This window comes from Loxodonta africana, chromosome 6 (assembly GCF_030014295.1).
Source record: "Loxodonta africana isolate mLoxAfr1 chromosome 6, mLoxAfr1.hap2, whole genome shotgun sequence".
Taxonomy (NCBI): Eukaryota; Metazoa; Chordata; class Mammalia; order Proboscidea; family Elephantidae; genus Loxodonta; species Loxodonta africana.
The window spans coordinates 115,167,830-115,185,593 of NC_087347.1; the positions used below are offsets into that span (position 1 = coordinate 115,167,830).

Here is a 17,764-nt window from a genome sequence, read left to right on the forward strand (position 1 = left end):
CATGAGTATTATTTTATGTTTTATAGTCCAGTCTAGGAAACCCTGGTGGCATAGTGGTTAAGTGCTACAGCGGCAGTTTGAATCCACCAGGTGCTCCTTGGAAGCTCTATGGGGCAGTTCTACTCTGTCCTATAGTGTCACTATCAGTTGGAATTGACTCGAAAGCACAGGGTTTGGTTTTGGTTAGTCCAGTCTAATCTTTGAAGAGTTGGTTTTGGGAATGGTTTTAGTTCTGGGTTAACAAAGAGTCTGGGGGCCATGTCTTCTGGGGTTCCTCTAGTCTCAGACCATTAAGTCTGGCCCTTTTTTTTTTTTTTACTAGAATTTGAGTTCTGTACCCACTTTTTTCTGCTCCATCAGAGACTCTTTGTTTTGTTCCCTGCCAGGGCAGTCATTGGTGGTAGCCGGGCACCATCTAGTTCTTCTGGTCTCAGACTGATGGAATCTATGGTTTATGTGGCCCTTTTGTCTTTTGGGCTAATATTTTTCTTGTGTCTTTAGTGTTCTTTATTCTCCTTTGCTTTGGGGCCAATTGATGCCTCTTAGATGGCTGCGCGCAAGCTTCTAAGACTCTAGACACCTGGCCCATGTTTTCTCGGAAGGCCTGAAGACGCCATCAAATGAGCATGACTCAAGATATGGCAGGAGGGAGCATCTGGATCTGGGCTACGGTTCTGGCCTCCAGCCATTTGATAAAAAAATAGCTGAGGAAGTAAAGGAGTGAGTCATGCAAATAGCTGGGCAGGACATTCCATGCAGAGGGGAAACTGAGATCTGACAAGGGAGCATACTAGGATGTTCCCGGAAGAGCGGGCGTTCTGAGTGGCTTGAGCAGAGAGTGTGTTGGGGGTGGGAGTAAGTAGCTATGGGCTCAGGGAGGTCACAGGGAGTCAGAGCACATAGGGCTTTTCAGGCCAGTGTAAAAGCTTTAGCTTTTATCTGGAGTTAGAGGAGAGCCACTGGGAGTTCTGGGCAGAGGAGCAAGACGGTCTTGCTGTGTTGAGAAGAGACTGCAGGGGCAAAAGCAGAAGCGGAGGGACAGCTAGGAAGCTACTTGAACAATCCGGGTGAGAAATGATGGAGGCTCAGACCAGACTCCAGCATCTTTGTTCAATAAATCTCCACGAAACACTCATATCATATCTTGGCTTTGAAGGTTCTTTCTCATTCTTTCATTCAAACCTTCCCAAATAACTACAGTCTCTGGGCTCAAAGGATTAGTTTATAGTCTAAGAAGAGAGGCAGATATTTAAAAGCAACACAGAGCAGTACAAAACAGTAAGATGGCCAAGCAAGATATAAAGGCCCTTACAGGTGGGAAATGATTAACTCTGTGGGGAAGGGAGGGGTTTTGGTGCTGGTGGTCAGAGAAGGCTCCAGGAGATAGGGACTGAGTAGGAGCTCATGGCTCTGCAGAAAACTGGTGTTCAGTAAAGAGCTACTGAACTGAACTGAATGGTGTTGGTATTCTGGAGCTTTGACTGCAGAAGTGGAGGATATTCCAACCCAGCAACGCTCCTGTGCAGCCAGGATGAGCTACAAGTCATTTCCAATCTGGTTAACAAGTCTATTCAGAACATGGAACATCTGCATTGCTCTACAAGAATTATTTCAACCAGTCACCAAATTCCCCCAAACTTGCTTGACTATCCTGAAATTTCCATGTAGTAACTGCAGTAAGAAATTAATTAGAACAAGTGATTAATTAGAACAAGTGATGTTCTGAACAAATGAACACAACTCACTGTGGAGAGGAGGTAAGGGCAGCGGCTTTGTAACGAAGGCTAAGTAACAGTGCCGAGAAAACGCTACTCACAAAAATACCAAAGGAACTGGAGGAGATGTGTGGGGGTAGTGGGGCTGTTCACTAGGAGAGATGAACTAGGGGAGGAGCTGGAAGAGAAGAGCCAGTGTGGAACGCTGTGTGGTGCATGAGGGATCTTTCTATAAATGCTCTTTACCCAAAAAACAAAACTGAACCCACTGCCGCAGTCGATTCTGACTCATAGCGACCCTGTAAGACACAGCAGAAATGTCCCACAGGGTTTCCAAAGAGTGGCTGGTGGATTCAAACTGCCGACCTTTTGGTTAGCAGCTAAGCTCTTAACTACTGCACAACCAGTGGCCTCCATACCGAGTGGTGGCCAAATACTTAGTAGAGCTACTGCTGCTGTTGTTATCGTTAGATGCCATCAAGTAGGCCCCTGACTCAAGGTGATTCCATGCACAGGAGAATGAAATGCTGTCCCGTCCTGCATCATCCCCATGATGGATTGTAGACCAAACCTTTACGATCCCTAGGGCTTTCACTGGCTGACTTTCCAAAGTAGATCATTGGATCTTTCTTCTTAGCCCCTCTTATTCTGGAAGCTCTGCTTGAACCTGATCAGCATTATAGCAACACCCAAGCTTCCGCTGTCAGGTGGGTGGTGGCTGTCCACGAGGTACACTGGCCAGGAATGGAACCCAGGTCTCCCGCATGGAAGGGAGAATTCTACCACTGAACTACCACTGTCCCTCAGTAGAGTTACTAAGTCCATGATCTATGGTGCAAGTGAATTTCTACACAGATCCACATTGTTTGGAAACAAAATGTTAGGTCTGGGGACAGGATCAAAAGGAAGAAACGTCAAAAATTTGAAAAAAAGGAGAGGGCATTCTCAGCTTGTGAAAATGGGATCTGAGTCAAATCCAACCAGCTATCTGAGGAGTTGAGGACATTTGATATTTTGTGCCTGGTACAGAAAAGGCGTTAACAAATATTGACTAACTGAATGAATTAAACACACTTCAGCTGCCTGGTGGTGCCCACGGTTCTCAGCCTATGCTGTCCCTCAAAAGGAAGCAGGCTTTGTCCACAGACAACCCTGGGGTTGTTTCCCAGCCAGTGAGCACGAATTTGCCTCTACAACGGCAAGAGAGAAGGTAGCTGTGAAGCAGAACAACAAGGACTAATCTCCAAGGATGATCTACACACACAAATCAAATGAGCCAACATGTTAAACATAAACCTATCATACTCCTCCATTCCTAAGTGTCTACACAAAGGAGTCCCTGGGTGGCACAAATAGTTAACAGCTTGACTGGTAGCCAAAAAGCTAGCTGTTTGAGCCCACCCAGAGGCTCCTGGGAAGACAGGCCCTGGCAATATTCTTTGCCAACACCATAGTTTCAATGTATACATTCTTCTGTCTTCCTTTTTCGTTTTACCAGAATGCCTTTCAAATGAGTTACACAGCTTTTTGCAAAATAATGTTACTGCGACCATCCTATTTATAGGGTCTACAGTAAGTACGGAATTGACTTGATGGCAATGGGTTTTTATGGGTCTACAGTAAGTGCAGAGGTGAGGGGCATGTGTATCATCTTCAGAAATTAATCTGACCACTGCCATTCCTTCAAAAGAACTTGCTACACTCCCCAGCCTGAAGCAAATACTTAAGACTTCCCCAAGAAATGCAGAAGGAGAAGCTTTACAGGCTGGGACACACTCAGGTTAGGGGAAAATAGTGCTCTTGATCTTAGATTACAAGGGGTTTTCGCCTTAGCACTGACTGCCTTGTCTCTTTGAGAGAGCTGACTTTAAATGAGCATGCAATCCAAATCAACATTGTTTGTACCCTGAAGGGAGGAGGACACCAGGAGTCTTTCTGTGGCCAGGTTGGCCATTATGAGTCAGGCCTCCTGCTGTCTACTGCCCAGCTGAGCATTCAGCCTGTCGTTTTCTCAGTGGTTGTCAGCTGGCTTCTCTGGCTCTGGTGGCTTTGGGTGAGTGGAGATGGATGACCTTGAAAGATTTCTTGGTGAAAAGCTTCCTTGTTTCTGTTGCAGATCACTGGAGAGCTCCGAAAGCAGAGATCAGCCTAATTAGAGCTACAAAGCGCTCCCACAATTTCAGGGAAGGGCAGTTGAATGCCACCACCTCCTTGGAATTTAAGGTTTCCCTGTTCACATCAGAAACACCCCTTTCTCTACCCTGGCTGCTCTTCGAAGATAGTCTTCTATAGCTGCAAAAATAATGAACACTCCAAGCTATAAAATACTGGGGCCTTGGGCTAATAGTGGAAACCCTGGTGGCGTAGTGGTTAAGAGCTGCGGCTGCTAACCAAAAGATCTGCAGTTCGAATCCACCAGGTGCTTCATGAAAATCCTATGGGGCAGTTCTACTCTGTCCTATAGGGTCACTATGAGTCAGAATCGACTCGATGGCAATGGGTTTTTGGGCTAATAGAGGTAGAAGGCCCAATCTGTGAACTAATGGGGTCTTCGCTTCTTGTTTTCCCTCAGGACGCTGAGGGAACATTTTGGGGTACAAAAACAACTCTCCCTAGACCCTTAGATAAACTCAAAATAGGTCCCTTTATTACTCATTTGGAGTCCCTGGGTGGAATGAATGGTTAAGTGCTGGACTACTAGCTGCAAAGTTGCCAGTTTGAACCCACCCAGAGGTACTTCAGAAAGAAAGGCCTAATGATCCACTTCCTAAAGGTCACAGACTTGAAAACGCTATGGAACAGTTCCACTGTACACACGGGGTTACCCGGAGTTGAACCAACTCAAGGGCGACTGGTTTTGTGACTCATTTAGCAGCACTGGGAGAATGTGTAATAAGAATCACCCCAAACACATAAGATTCTTAGGATGATTCTCCTAAAACACAAATCTGACAGCATCTCTGTCCCTCATCCACATTAATACCCTTCCTGAGGTTCCCACTGCCCTGGAGTTGAACCTGAATTCTTCACCCCAGCCTCAGAGTCTCCTTGTGATCTGTCTTCTCCTCTGGCCTCGTCTCCCACCTGCCCCCTCTCAGTCACAGCTAAATGTCTGTAATTCACTTCAATTTCTCTTTTTCCCACCTTTGCATCTTGACTCATATAGCTCTCCCTGTACCCCCAGTATGCCTTCAGGATACACCTTCTGCAAGAGGCCCCTGGATGCACTCTCCCCATCTGGGACAGTGAGTTGTATGTCAGCTTGGCTAGGCTATGGTGCCCACTTGTTTGGTCAAACACTAGTCGCTGTAGTTATTATATGATTAAGTCAGTCGGTCTTAACTAAAGCAGATTATCTCCCATAATGTGCGTGTGCCTCATTCAATCAGGTGAAGGCTGTAAGAGCAAAAAGGAGTCTCCCTAGGGTGTGTTCTATAAATAGGCATTTTGCCTGAACTCCCTCACTCTTCCCATTGCCTGACCTACAGATTTAGGACTTGTCAGCGTCCCCCCACAATGTCATGTGCCAATTCCTCAAAGTAAGTCAATCTTTGTCTCTCTATGTTGTTAACTGTGGTCCAGTTGGCCCTGACTCATGGCAACCCCACACGCAATGAAATGAAATGCTGCCGAGTCCTGCACCATCCCCAAGATCAGCTGCAGATCAGACCACTGTAATCCATGGGGTTTCCACTGGCTGATTTTTGTAATCATATTGCCACGCCTTCCTAGTCTGCCTTAGACTGGAGCTCCACTGAAACTGTTCAGCATCACGGCAACACGCAAGCTTCCGCTGACAGACAGGTGACGGCTGTGCATGAGGTTCACTGGTCAGGAATCAACCCCTGGTCTCCTGCATGGAAGGTGAGAATTCTACCATTGAACCACCAATGTCCAAACCCTCCCCTGTGTGTGTGTGTGTGTGTGTGTGTGTGTGTGTGTGTATACTGGGTCTTGTCTCTCTAGAGAGCCCTGATTAAGACACCATCCCTCCCTCCCTCCCTGCATGCTGGGTTATGTGATCCCACAGCATCCAGCTACATCACAATTACAGCAGTGGCCCTGCCTGTGTACTTGGCTGCCTTCTCCAGGAAGCTCAAGGCAGCCCAAGAGTAGGGACTGAGCCTCTGACCTCTCTGCTTCCCCATCTCCCAGCACAGTATGTGCATACTCTAGCTGACAAACACCTACGGAGTGAATGAATGAATAAACTACAGCAAGCAAAAAAGAAATCTCCAGATGGATGTGAACTGCAGATCACAGCATAAAACTTAATACCTAGAAGATGCTGTAAAATGCAGTTTTATCAGCATGTTTTCCAGGAGACAATTTTAGTAACATGTTTTCCCAATTACCAAGTTCAAGATGAGCTTCCTGGTTTCCAGCCCGTGTGAATAAAAAGCACACCCACTGACTCACCCTCTCATTCACTTATTCTTTCATTAAATTGGCAGTTACTGTACACCTACCCGGTGCCAGGCACTTGGGATACAGACACGAACAAGCTAGGCACAGCCCCTGGGCTAGGGAGCATCTTGCAAGGTCTATTTTGGGAACAGGATCATTCTGTTTGAAAGGAAACCCAGCAATAGATTTATAAAGAACAGGCCCCAGAGAACAAGTGCATCTTTAAGGACTAGCTGTGGAGGTGGGCTGAGTCTGCAAATAAGTCTAAGAGTTGTTTAAGAGTAGTGGTGAGTACCCACTTTTCCTTGGAGAGTGAAGGGAGAAAAGGAGGAGGTGGGTTTCAGAAGCAGCTGCAAGTCTCTGTAATGATAGGACAGAGACAGCTTTGTTATCAATTAAATTGTGTCCCCCCTAAATTTAGTGTTGGGACGCCAACCCCTACACCTGTAAATACAATCCCATTTTCTTTGTTATGTTAATGATGCACGGCAGTGTAGGTGTGTCTGAAACCCAATCACTTTTGAGATATAAAAAGAGCAGATCAGACACAGAGACAGGCAAGCACAAATGGGGGAAAGATCCATGGAGACTGTCAAGAAACACCGGGGCCAGAGAAGCTGAGACAAGGCTCTTCCCCCAGAGCGGACAGAGAGAGAAGGCCTTCCCTAGAGCTGGGTGTCCTGAATTTGGACTTCCGGCCTCCAGAACCGTGAGAAAAGACATTTCTGTTTGAAGTCACCGGCTTGTGGCATTTCTGTCGCAGCGACAGTAGGAAGCTAAGACAATCTTGAAACTCGTGCATGGCCAAAGATGGCCACAGCAGCCCCTCTCTGTACCTCTCAGACCAGAAGAGATGACAATGCAGCTCAGGAACCCGTCAGCTCCTGAGGGCCCAGCCAGGCTGCTGGTGCCAGCTTTGGCCTCGGACAGAACCAGCATCACACCTTGATCCCACCACTTGGGAGCCCTGTGACTGTGAGGCTCAGTTTCCACGCTCAGAGAATGCGATGAATAAGACCATCACCCAGGATGACGGGGGGTCAAATGAGATGAGGTACTTTGAGGTTTGTACATATACAGCTGCCAGAGTTATGATGATGAGGGTAAAATAAGCAAAGCATTCTTAACTTAGGCGTCCTATGAAGACTAAATGAGATAAGGGTTCAAATGCTTCGCCCTCATGAGAAGTCTATTAAGTGACCGATAAGACTAGTTGGCATTTACTGGGACTATGTGCCAGGTCCTGTTGTAGGCACTTCACACGTGTTACCTCGTGTGATCCTCACATCAGCCCTATGAGGAAGTCCTTTTATCATCCTTATTTTACAGAGGACACTAAAGCACAGAGAGGTTGAGTAATGTGCCCAGAGTCACACAGTCAGAAACTTCTGGTGCTGGATTTGAACCCAGGAAGCTGGACTCTCAAGTGTGCCTTCTCCTTAAGCTCTGCTAAAGAGAACTCAGGATGCCAGAAATGTCACCCTGGAGACCCTGTCCTATAGTCTCCAATCTCCAGTGGCAGCACCAAGAGCTGTAGGCTGCTTGCCAAACTTCTATCTCCTCCAAACTCCAACTCTTCCTCTGTAACCTACTTTGGGTCTACAATCTATACCTACTCAGATTTTCAACACACTGTTCCTATTTTCAGCCTACACAATCCTTATCCCTTAGAGTGTAAGATCTCTTGATTGCCCTGAAACACTCTGCTTTACATTTTAAGGGAGCCCCCTATTTCTGGAATCTGGTCAAGGAATTCATATTCTGCTCCCTACAGGGGTTCTGAGTCTTTTTCCAGCTCTGTGTTGCTTTTTGAAGCTCAAAGGAATTAAAATGTTATAAAAATGATGGCCAATGACACCCTTGGCCTTTATTTCTATGAATACAATCTGTAGTTTCCAAACTCTGTTGGGGGTGGTGGGGCTTCTGGAACGCTTTCCTGCTTCAGAACTGAAGTTCTGCTTTTATCTGCTTTATATACTTAGGTTTCATGTAAAGTTTTATTTGAAAAGGGGTCCTGTTTTTAAAGGTGTGTGAAAACCCATAAGAATTCTAACAGTTTTAGAATTACTGAACATTTATTATTAAAGGGCCCCTGGAAACTACTGGTTTTAGTCATTGACTCTTTTAGAGGAAGAAATGAAGAGCAGGCAGAACCAGACAGTGGTTTCTTTGTCTCTCCAAAAGTCTTCATAACACCCCTCAGAGTTCACTCAAGGGCACAGGTCCTGACAGTTGAAGAGGTCTTCATTTTGGCCAGCCAATCTCTCCTGTTATAAGTTTCCATTTGACCTTTCACATAAAGGTCATACTAAAGAACTAAATCACAAACTTACCCCAGGGAAACACTGATGCCCTTGGGTGACCAGAAGAGTGCAGGCTTTACAAGTCCAACCAGCCATTAGCTGGCTTTGGTAGTCTCCCACACCAGGAAAATCACCATATAATTATGGCGAGCTCTTAACTGTTTTTGAGAACCTTCTGGGGTAACAAGAAGCAAGATAGAGCAAAGGCAGACTGACTTATTTTTTTTGTTTTAATTTTTATTGTGCCTTAAGTGAAAGTTTACAAATCTAGTCAGTCTCTCATATAAAAATTTATATACATCTTGCTATATACTCCTAATTGCTCTCCCCCTAATGAGACAGCCCGCTCCTTCCCTTCGTTCTCTCTTTTCGTGTCCATTCCACCAGCTTCTGATCCCCTCTGCCCTCTCATCTCCCTTCCAGATAGGAGATGCCAACATAGTCTCCAGTGTCTACTTGATCCAAGAAGCTCATTCTTCACCAGCATCTTTTTCTATCCCATTGTCCAGTCGAACCCCTGTCTGAGGAGTTGGCTTTGGAAATGGTTCCTGTCTTGGGCCAACAGAAGGTCTGGGGACCATGACCCACCAGGGTCCTTCTAGTCTCAGTTAGACCATTAAAAAAGATTAGGTCTGGTCTATTTATGAGAATTTGGGGTCTGCATCCCAGACAGACTGACTTTTGAAGAGCCTTACCTGTTTTTCAATGAAAGCGTTGATTCTCTGTAGCATCCCCTCACACGTGAATTCATACGGCATGTACGGCTCAATCTATGGGAACAGAACATGGAACCATGAGAGAGGAAGACACAGGGAGCACTCCACATTCTCCCAGTCATCCACTGAGTCACTCGACATACAGGTGCCACCCACTGAGGGATCAGACTGTGGACTTCAAGGTCAACAGACCTGGGTTCACAACCTTACTCTGCTCCTTATTAGCTGTAGGACCCTGAGCAAACCACCTGCCATCTTGAGTCTCATGTAGCTTGTGTGTAAAATGGCGATAAGAAAAGCCCATCTCTTTTAGGCTGTGGTGAAGACTTCATATATTTAAAAAAAGTGAAGTACTTAGTTCAGCGTCTAGCACATAGTAGGTATTCAACAAAAGGTGGTGACTGTCACTTGCTAGAAGGTAACCTCTACGGAGCAGGGCCTAAGGCATTGGGTCCTCTGTGTATTCCAGTGCTGAGCTCAGTGTGGCACAGGTAGGTGCTTAACAAACATCTGCTGAGTGAATGAATGGTCACTGCTCTGACAATTGCACACAGTGAGCAGTTCAAGGACCCATGAAGTACCAAAAGCACGAGTCTGTTAGGAGGTGAGGCCAGCACGTACCTAAAGGACTCATAATGAAAAAGCAGAGAGGGATAAGGTGTCACAGAGAGTTCTGCTAGATGGTCCTGGGAGGCCAGAAGGTCAAAGCTTCCGCTCATGCTGGGCTTTAAAGGTCAGGTTTGATTCCAGCCAAAGACTAGGCAGCGCCAGTAGCTCTAGGTAGAGTGAGTAGTGTGAGGTTAGACATAGGAGATGGACAGCCAGAGGCCAGAGCCCAGGTCAAAGCAGGCAGGTGAAACAAGGCTGGATGGGAGGTTGAGTAGATTTCTATACTAAGGAGCCTAGACCTGATTAGAGGGCAGCTGGAAACCCCAGAAGGTATTTCAAGGGGGGGCAGGGGAGGCAATCTGATCAATATTGTGACACCCGAGGGAAGGGGAAGAAATGGGGGCTTGATCTCTACTGCACAGTGTTTATGCCAACATTATGAGGCCTGTGTTACCAGGAGCACTGCCAGCTGGCATTACCAAAGTGAAGTGGAAATTTCACTTGGGAGAAAATAACTAGTGATCCAAGTCTGTGAGAGCTTCAGAGAGTTCAAGAGCACCTTTTAGCACCAGGGTAGACAGGCACCTTCCCCATCTTCCTCTTCAGCTATACTTGCCTGTACTGAATCTACAGGTTAGGGAACTGGGCAAAATGTCTGAGTTGGGGTCTCCTGAAAGCAGACAATCTACTGCGAGGATATCCCTTAGTGGGCTGCCAAGGAGATGGTCTCAGGGCATTCTCTTCCCCTTCTTTTGAGTCACATGTTACTATGTAGTTGAAATAGTGTTTAGCCATGATTTTATGATACCAAGACGCATCTTCAAATGCACAACTAGATGGTGTGTCACACAGGATGCACCTAAGCCACACCTGCTCACATCCATCTGGATAGAGCTAAGAGAGACTGAGCCATAAGCACTGTAGTATCATGGCAAGACTTTTCTGCAGGAATAGAGAGGTGACTCTTTCTAGAGAGCTCATCTCTGAAGAGCTCAATATACCTTGAAACACTGACTTCCATGTTCCAAACATGTTGCTTCTCCTCTTGAGCTTTTGCACTTACTCCGGCCTCTCTGATCTTCACACTGAACGTAAAAATTTTCTTTTCTTCTAAAGGATATTTATTTGCTCAATTCATGGGTGACTCCAGAAGCTTTCTATAACTAGTCTAGAGCCATGCCTCCTCTCAAAGGTTTCTGGAAGGAACAATAAGCACTACCTACAACAGGAGACACGGCATATTCGAGTTCATTTATAAGTAGGTAAGTCAAATTTCTGTGGTAAATAAACAAACAGCAGTGGCCACCTGCCATGAGACCAACAGATCCAGTTACGTGGTGGGAAGCAGGCTGAAATCCCAAGCCTTTCCTGCAACATATTCCACAGGGCATCCATGAGAAAACAAGTAAATTAATCTAAAAGGCTCAAGGGAGTAAATTCAGAAGAATGGTTTTCCTACCAACCAAGCCCAGGTTCACCAAAGGAATGCTCACTCATTAATAGTTTTGTGGCCACTACACTGTTTTAAAGGGTATGAAGCCGAACAATATTCCTATAAAGGAAAAGCAAAGGAAAAAAAAAAAAAAAAAGCAATTGTATTCTTAAGTCACCTCTGCCAGTGAGCCCCACCAGCCAACCTGCTGAGGATGGGAGAAGGGTCCTCTGTGTGAGAAGGCTCTCCAGACCTCTGGATTTAAGGGTGAAGATAACTGATAAGCCTCTCCTATTGGAGCTGTTGTACAGATGGGGGTGGGGACAGTTGGCAGTTTCTCTGCATAACAGACTTCTGGGACAAGTCAAGGCCTCTGCTGGGGTGGAATGAAAGGGGATGCTGGAACCATATCTAATCACTGAGAAACCCACGTAGGGCCAGTTGTGGAGCGGGTCATTTCGCTTTGTGGAAAAAGGATTGTTCCTCATGGGGGCAGGGCCACAGGAAGGATGTCTGCAGGCCACAAAGTCTAGTTCCTGCTGGCCTTGGAAACTTTCCATTGTCTTCCTGTCTTCTCTACTTCTTCCTCTTGACCCCCCTTCTTGTGGATTTCCTGTCTCCTCTAGTACCCGAGTTTCCTTATCTCAACTATCCAAGTCTAGATGCAATTCTACAGGGGACTGATCTCAGATAAGAGATCAGCTAAAACCTCCCTGGGACCACCTGACAGTGTAGCCTGGCACTATTCCATGCGAGATGGACTTAGAATGTTCCGGAAGACCAGGCTTTGAGTCCTGGCTGTTCTACTTACTAAGCGTAAGATTCTGAGTTAGGCATACATAAAATTTCTCTTCATAACTTAAAATATAAATGAGGTCATGTCATTCCTCTGCTTAAAACTTCCCATCACGCTAAGAAGAAAATGCAGGGTCCTCATCATTGCTTGTTTAAAGGTCTCATCGGTTCTGGCTGCTGGATACTCTTCACCAACTCCATTACACTAAATTTTTCTATGGCCGCTTTCAAGATTGTCTCTTTGATTTTCAGCAGTTGGACTATGATGTACCTAGGTGTGCCTTTCTTCGTATTTACCCTGCTTGGGGCTCACTGGGAAACCCTAGTGGTGTACTGGTTAAGAGCTACGGCTGCTAACCAAAAGGTTGGCAGTTTGAATCCACCAGGTGCTCCCTGGAAACCATATGAGGCAACTCTACTCTGTCTTATAGGGTCACTATAGGGTCATTATGAGCCGCAATCAACTCGATGGCCATAAGTTTGTGTTTTTCTTTGGTTGGGGTTCACTGAGCTCCAAGGGCCTGAAATTAATGCCATTCATTAGTTTAAAAAAATTTCAGTTATTACCTCTTCAAATAATTCTTCTGTGCCATTCTCTCTCTTTTCTCTCTGAGATTCCAACTACACATAAATTGGGCTGTTTGATATTGTCCCACAAATCTCAGATGCTTTTTTCCCTCATTTTTTCTTTTCTTACTGTGTTTCTATTTAGATCATTTCTGTTGACATTTAGTCCTTAAATTCACTGATTCTTTTCTCTCCTGTGTATAGCTTACTGATAAAGCCCACTGTAAGAATTTTTCATCTGTGATATTGTATTTGTTTTATTTTCAGCATTTTCATTTGGCTTTAAAAATTTTTTTTTTCCATCTCTCTGCTGAAATTCCACATCTATTCACACATGTGGTCCACCTTTCCCACTAAATCTGTTAACATATTTATCACAGTATTTTAATGTTACTGTTGTATAATTCCTAAATCTGGGTCATCTCCAGGCTTTATCTGACTATACCCTTGCTTAATGGTTTTACTGACTATACCCTTTCTTAATGATGGGTCCTGTTTGCCTGCTTTTTGAGTGTCACGTAATTTGAAATTTAAAATCCTGTAATTGAATATGAAAAAGCTTGGCACCAAATCTGTGACCCATTTGTAACAATATGTATAGGGATTTTCACGGCAATAATTGCATCTTTTTTTTCCTACTCTTATCTTTCCCTTTACTTCATTTCATGCTTTTTCCTTTTATGTTGTTTTAACAAGCTAGTCAAAAAGGCCTGAGTTTGAATCCAGGTTCACATGAGCTGTGTGATCTTGGGTAAATCACTTAAATTCTCTAATCCTTGATTTTCTCATCTACAAAATGGGAATAACAGTTCCACTCCACAGAATTACAGAAAGATTAAATGAGAGGAAGCTCATAGAAGAGGTCCTCTCTACATATCAGTTACTGCTATTAGTATTTTTTTTTAAAAGAGCCTCAAATAATTTTTGGAATAAGGTGGAATAACGGTGACCAGGGTTTTAAGTTGTGGAGCACTTAAGGTTTCATGAAGTAAACAGAGTCAGCCTCACTGAAAGGTGAATAGACAGAACTCAGGAGCCCACCGCAAGCATTCTCCACACCAGGCATTTCCATTAGAGGAAATACGAACATCCCTGGATTCACATGCTAATTGCTTTCCTGGAAAACTCAGTGCACATTAAAATTATGCCAAAGAGTTACATTTTATAAATCCACATGAAAGCCCAGCAGGGCCTGGAAAATTGTGCGGGAAGTGGACAATTCTTCCTTGAACAGGGCTGTCCCACAGGTTGCAAGGCATTCTACATCCCTGGGCCCCACCCGTAGGTGAAGGGTAGCACCTACCTGACCCAATTACGGTGCTAATAAGAATACTCAATGTTGACTAAACACTTACTAAGGGTAGATACTGTACTTTAGCATTTTATATACATTATCATTTCATCCTCAGAAGTGTCCAAGAAAGTAGGTAATATTAGCTCTAGTCTAAGAGGCTCAGAGGTTAAGTAACTGCTTGAGGGGAACGACTAGCGGTAGAGTTAGAACTCGAACTCAAGCTGTCTGATTCCAGGCCTGTCCTCATAACCACATCTATACTGCTTCTCTTAAAAATTATAACAGGGTATAAAAGGTGCTCTGGGACGGTATTGTGGCAGACACGGTGCACCTGACATAGTCCTAGGCAGTACTGCATTGGGGGAGAGGATAACTTAACTCATTCCTACTGGATGGCAAACTTTCTATAAGTGGAGAGCCAACCTCATTTATGTTTATAGATGCATCCCCTAGAGCAGTTCAAGGAGTCCTTGGGTGGTGCAAATGGTAACATGCTTGGTTGCTAACCAAAAGGTTGGAGGTTTGAGTCCACCCAGAAGCACTTTGGAAGAAAGGCCTGGTGATCTACCTCTGAAAAACCAGCCATTGAAAATATTATGGAGCACGGTTCTCCTCTGACACACATGGGGTTGTCGTGAGTTGGAGTCCACTCCACGGCCACTGGTTAGAGTGGCTTGGAGGGTGCTCTGTGTCCAGTGTGCATTTCATAAACACCTGCTGAACTGACCAGAAGAATCTAGAAATGGAGCTCAGCTGCTCATCAAAAGGTTGGCAGTTCAAATCCACTGGCCGCTCCGTGGAAACCCTTGGAACACTTCTACTCTGTCCTATAGAGTTGCTATGAGTTGGAATCGACTTGAGGGCAACTAATTTTTTTTTTAAATACAATGTTTAGGTAGAAAAACCAAGAGATGCTATGCAAAACGTTTCTCAGTATTTTTCCTTATCAGTATTATCCCTTATCTTTCTCTCTTTTTATTAGGGGAAACAATGGCTATGGGCTTATCTTTTCAGATCTTTGAGAGGGCTTCATAACTAAGTCACTGGACCAAGTATAATTCAAGCTCTTAATACTTTGCCCACCCTGGTGGTGTTGTGGTTAAGAGTTCAGCTGCTAACCAAAAATGTCGGCAGTTTGAATCCACCAGGCGTTCCCTGGAAACCCTAAGGGATGGTTCTACTCCGTCCTATAGGGTTGCTCTGAGTTAGAACTGACTCAACGGCAACAGGTTTGGTTTTTGGTTTTAATACTGTTGCTGGTGCCCAAGAGTCATGCCAAAAGGGTTTGTAGAATCAGTGTACACATCTGGGCACCAGCTCTGTCTTCATTCTGCAGAGCATCCCTGAAATCCCCAGGTCAAACCCTCCAGCATGGCTATCTTCTAATTCCAGGGTTAAGCTGCTGCAGAAAAGCTCTGTTTAGTAAAACAAAGAGCCTGTAATGCTCTCCACACATTCCAGTTCACATTACAAACGGGAAAAATGGGAACATAATCATAAAAAAGCACCTTTTGATTTAAAATGGCTTTCACTGCATCCTCCACTTCCTCCTGGTTGTTGAGGTCGACAGTCCACACGTGGGGCCGGCCGATGAACACTTCAGCGTAAGGATGTTGAGATGTCAGCTGGGAGAGAAAAACAAACCATCTCAGCGTCACACACACTTACTTTCTTTCAACGTTTTGGGTTAAAGTGTTACACATTTTATGATTCCGAGTTGTGCGTGTGTAGGTAGCATTTCTGTCCTCAATGATAAAAATCTCCTAAATGCTCATAAGTAGATAACAATAAAATAGTGATGGCTCCAAAACAGATACCGCCACCTGTCAGTCAGTCTGTCATGTGGTGGTGCCTTGTGTGTTTTCTGTGATGCGGGATGCGATGCCCCGCTATTTCAAATACCAGCAGGGTCACCCGTGGTGGACAGGTTTCAGTGGAGCTTCCAGACTAAGACGGACTATAAAGTAAGGTCTGGTAACACACTTCCTAAAATTAACCAATGAAAACCCTATGCATCACAATAGAATACTGTCTGATGAAATGCTGGAAAATGAGCCCCGTAAGTTGAAAGGCACTCAAAATACACAGCGGCTGCAACAACGGACTGAAGCCAACCCGCGGCTATGAAGATGGCGCAGGACTGGGCAATGTTTTGTTCTGTTGTACACGAGGTCACCATGAGTCAGAGCCAACACAACGCAGCTAACAACAACCAAAACAGTGATGGCTTTAAATCTTGAGTCTCACTTGGAAACAGGAGACAGAATGTCATAACCAAGTGACGTGAAGGCTGTTACACATAACTTTAACTTCTAACCTCACACCAAGAAACAACCAACACTTAGCCATACTCCAGCCTGAAAAACGGCACAGGCCAAACCAGTGTCTCTTATAAACACTGACTAGGATAAGCAGGCAAGCATGGGAAAAACACAATAGAAACTGAGGCTTTCAAGTCATAAGATGATGAGTAATGACGCATACAGAAATGTGATAGAATGAGAAACGATTCTGCCAGCAAACACAGAATTTTGGGGTGGTTTTGGAAATATGGGCTAGCATCACATTGGAGCCTCGGTATTCATAAAGACGATTTGCAATCAGAAGAATAAGGAAAGGTAGTGTTTATCCTAAAGGAGGCTTTATTTTAATAATGAAGGGGTGGCCAAGAAACCAAGTGTGAATATTGGTAATACAGAGTTCTTGAAAGTCCATTTTTTATGACAGCTCCATTTATCCTTCAAATTTGTTTCTACTTTTATTCTCATATGCTTTTAAGGTCATAGTCTAAAGGCAACATTCTGGGGATTTGAGAGAGCATTTTTTTTTATCGCCATGATTGGGGGAGGCGCTACCCTTCACCCAAGGGTGGGGACCAGGGATGCAGGATGCCTCGCAATGTGCGCAAGGAAGAATTATGCGCTCCCCACACAACTTTCAAAGCCCTACTGGGCTTTCATGTGGGTTTATAAAATCTAACTCTTTGGCACAGTTTGAATATGCACTGAATTTTCTAGGAATGTAATTATCATGTAAAGCAAAGGATGTTTATATTCTTGTTTTATTTGGGACTTCATCAATAAGCCATTACCATTTTTGGAAAAATCACAGAAGCAAAGGCAATGCCACTCCTGATATCTGAGTCTCTAGAACGACATACCCAAATCAGTCTCTGTATTTGTAGCTATCACATGAATGGTGATTATGTGTGTGTGTGTGTGTGTGTGTGTGTGTGTATAGGTATATGTGTTTTTTTATTTAGTTCCTGTTTCACAATGTCAAGTACAAAGGAAAAAGGGTTGATCACATTCAGCTGAAGATTCCATTCCTCTTAAACACAAACGTATTCATTTTAAGGGGAAATGAGATATGATGCCATAGTAAAGTTCTTGGGCATAGCATAGCATAGTTCTTCAGCAGAGGCAGTCCCCGGGTTACGAACGAGATCTATTCCTAAATTTATCTTTAAGTGAAATTCGTAGGTAAGTTGAAACACGTACACACAGTTCTTATTTAGCGTCAGTTAGTCAAATGTTTGCCTCAGTACACAGTATATATTTTACCTTTCTGTGTATATATAGTAGTCCCCAGTTATCCATGGGATATATGTTCCAAGACCCCCCATGGATGCCCGAAACCGCAGATAGTACCAAACCCAGTATATGCTATGTTTTGACCTATACATAAATACCTATGATAAAGTTCAATTTATAAATTAGGCACGGTAAGATATTAACAATAATAAAATAGAACAATCATAACAATATACTGCAATAAAACTTATGTGAACGTGGTTCCTGGGTGGGATGGAGTGGGAAGGCTCAAGATTTTATCATGCTACTCATTTAATGTTTTCAGACCTCGGCTGACCGAAGGTAACTGAAACAGGGGAAAGCAAAACTACCGGTAAACGGGAACTACTGTAA

The 17,764-nt window shown here is 44.4% G+C and overlaps 1 protein-coding gene across 7 annotated transcripts in view; it reads right to left on the minus strand.

Moving 5' to 3' along the window:
- MGAT5 (alpha-1,6-mannosylglycoprotein 6-beta-N-acetylglucosaminyltransferase) overlaps positions 1-17,764 on the minus strand; it is a 430,917-nt gene that overhangs the window by 17,012 nt on the left and 396,141 nt on the right. For all 7 annotated transcript variants that reach the window (XM_023543018.2, XM_023543017.2, XM_003405868.4 and 4 more), the window contains 2 exons: positions 15,347-15,463; positions 9,121-9,195 (listed from right to left, as the gene is read on the minus strand). In XM_023543018.2, coding sequence (XP_023398786.1) covers positions 9,121-9,195; positions 15,347-15,463 — 192 coding nt within the window. The remainder of the gene's footprint in view (positions 1-9,120; positions 9,196-15,346; positions 15,464-17,764) is intronic.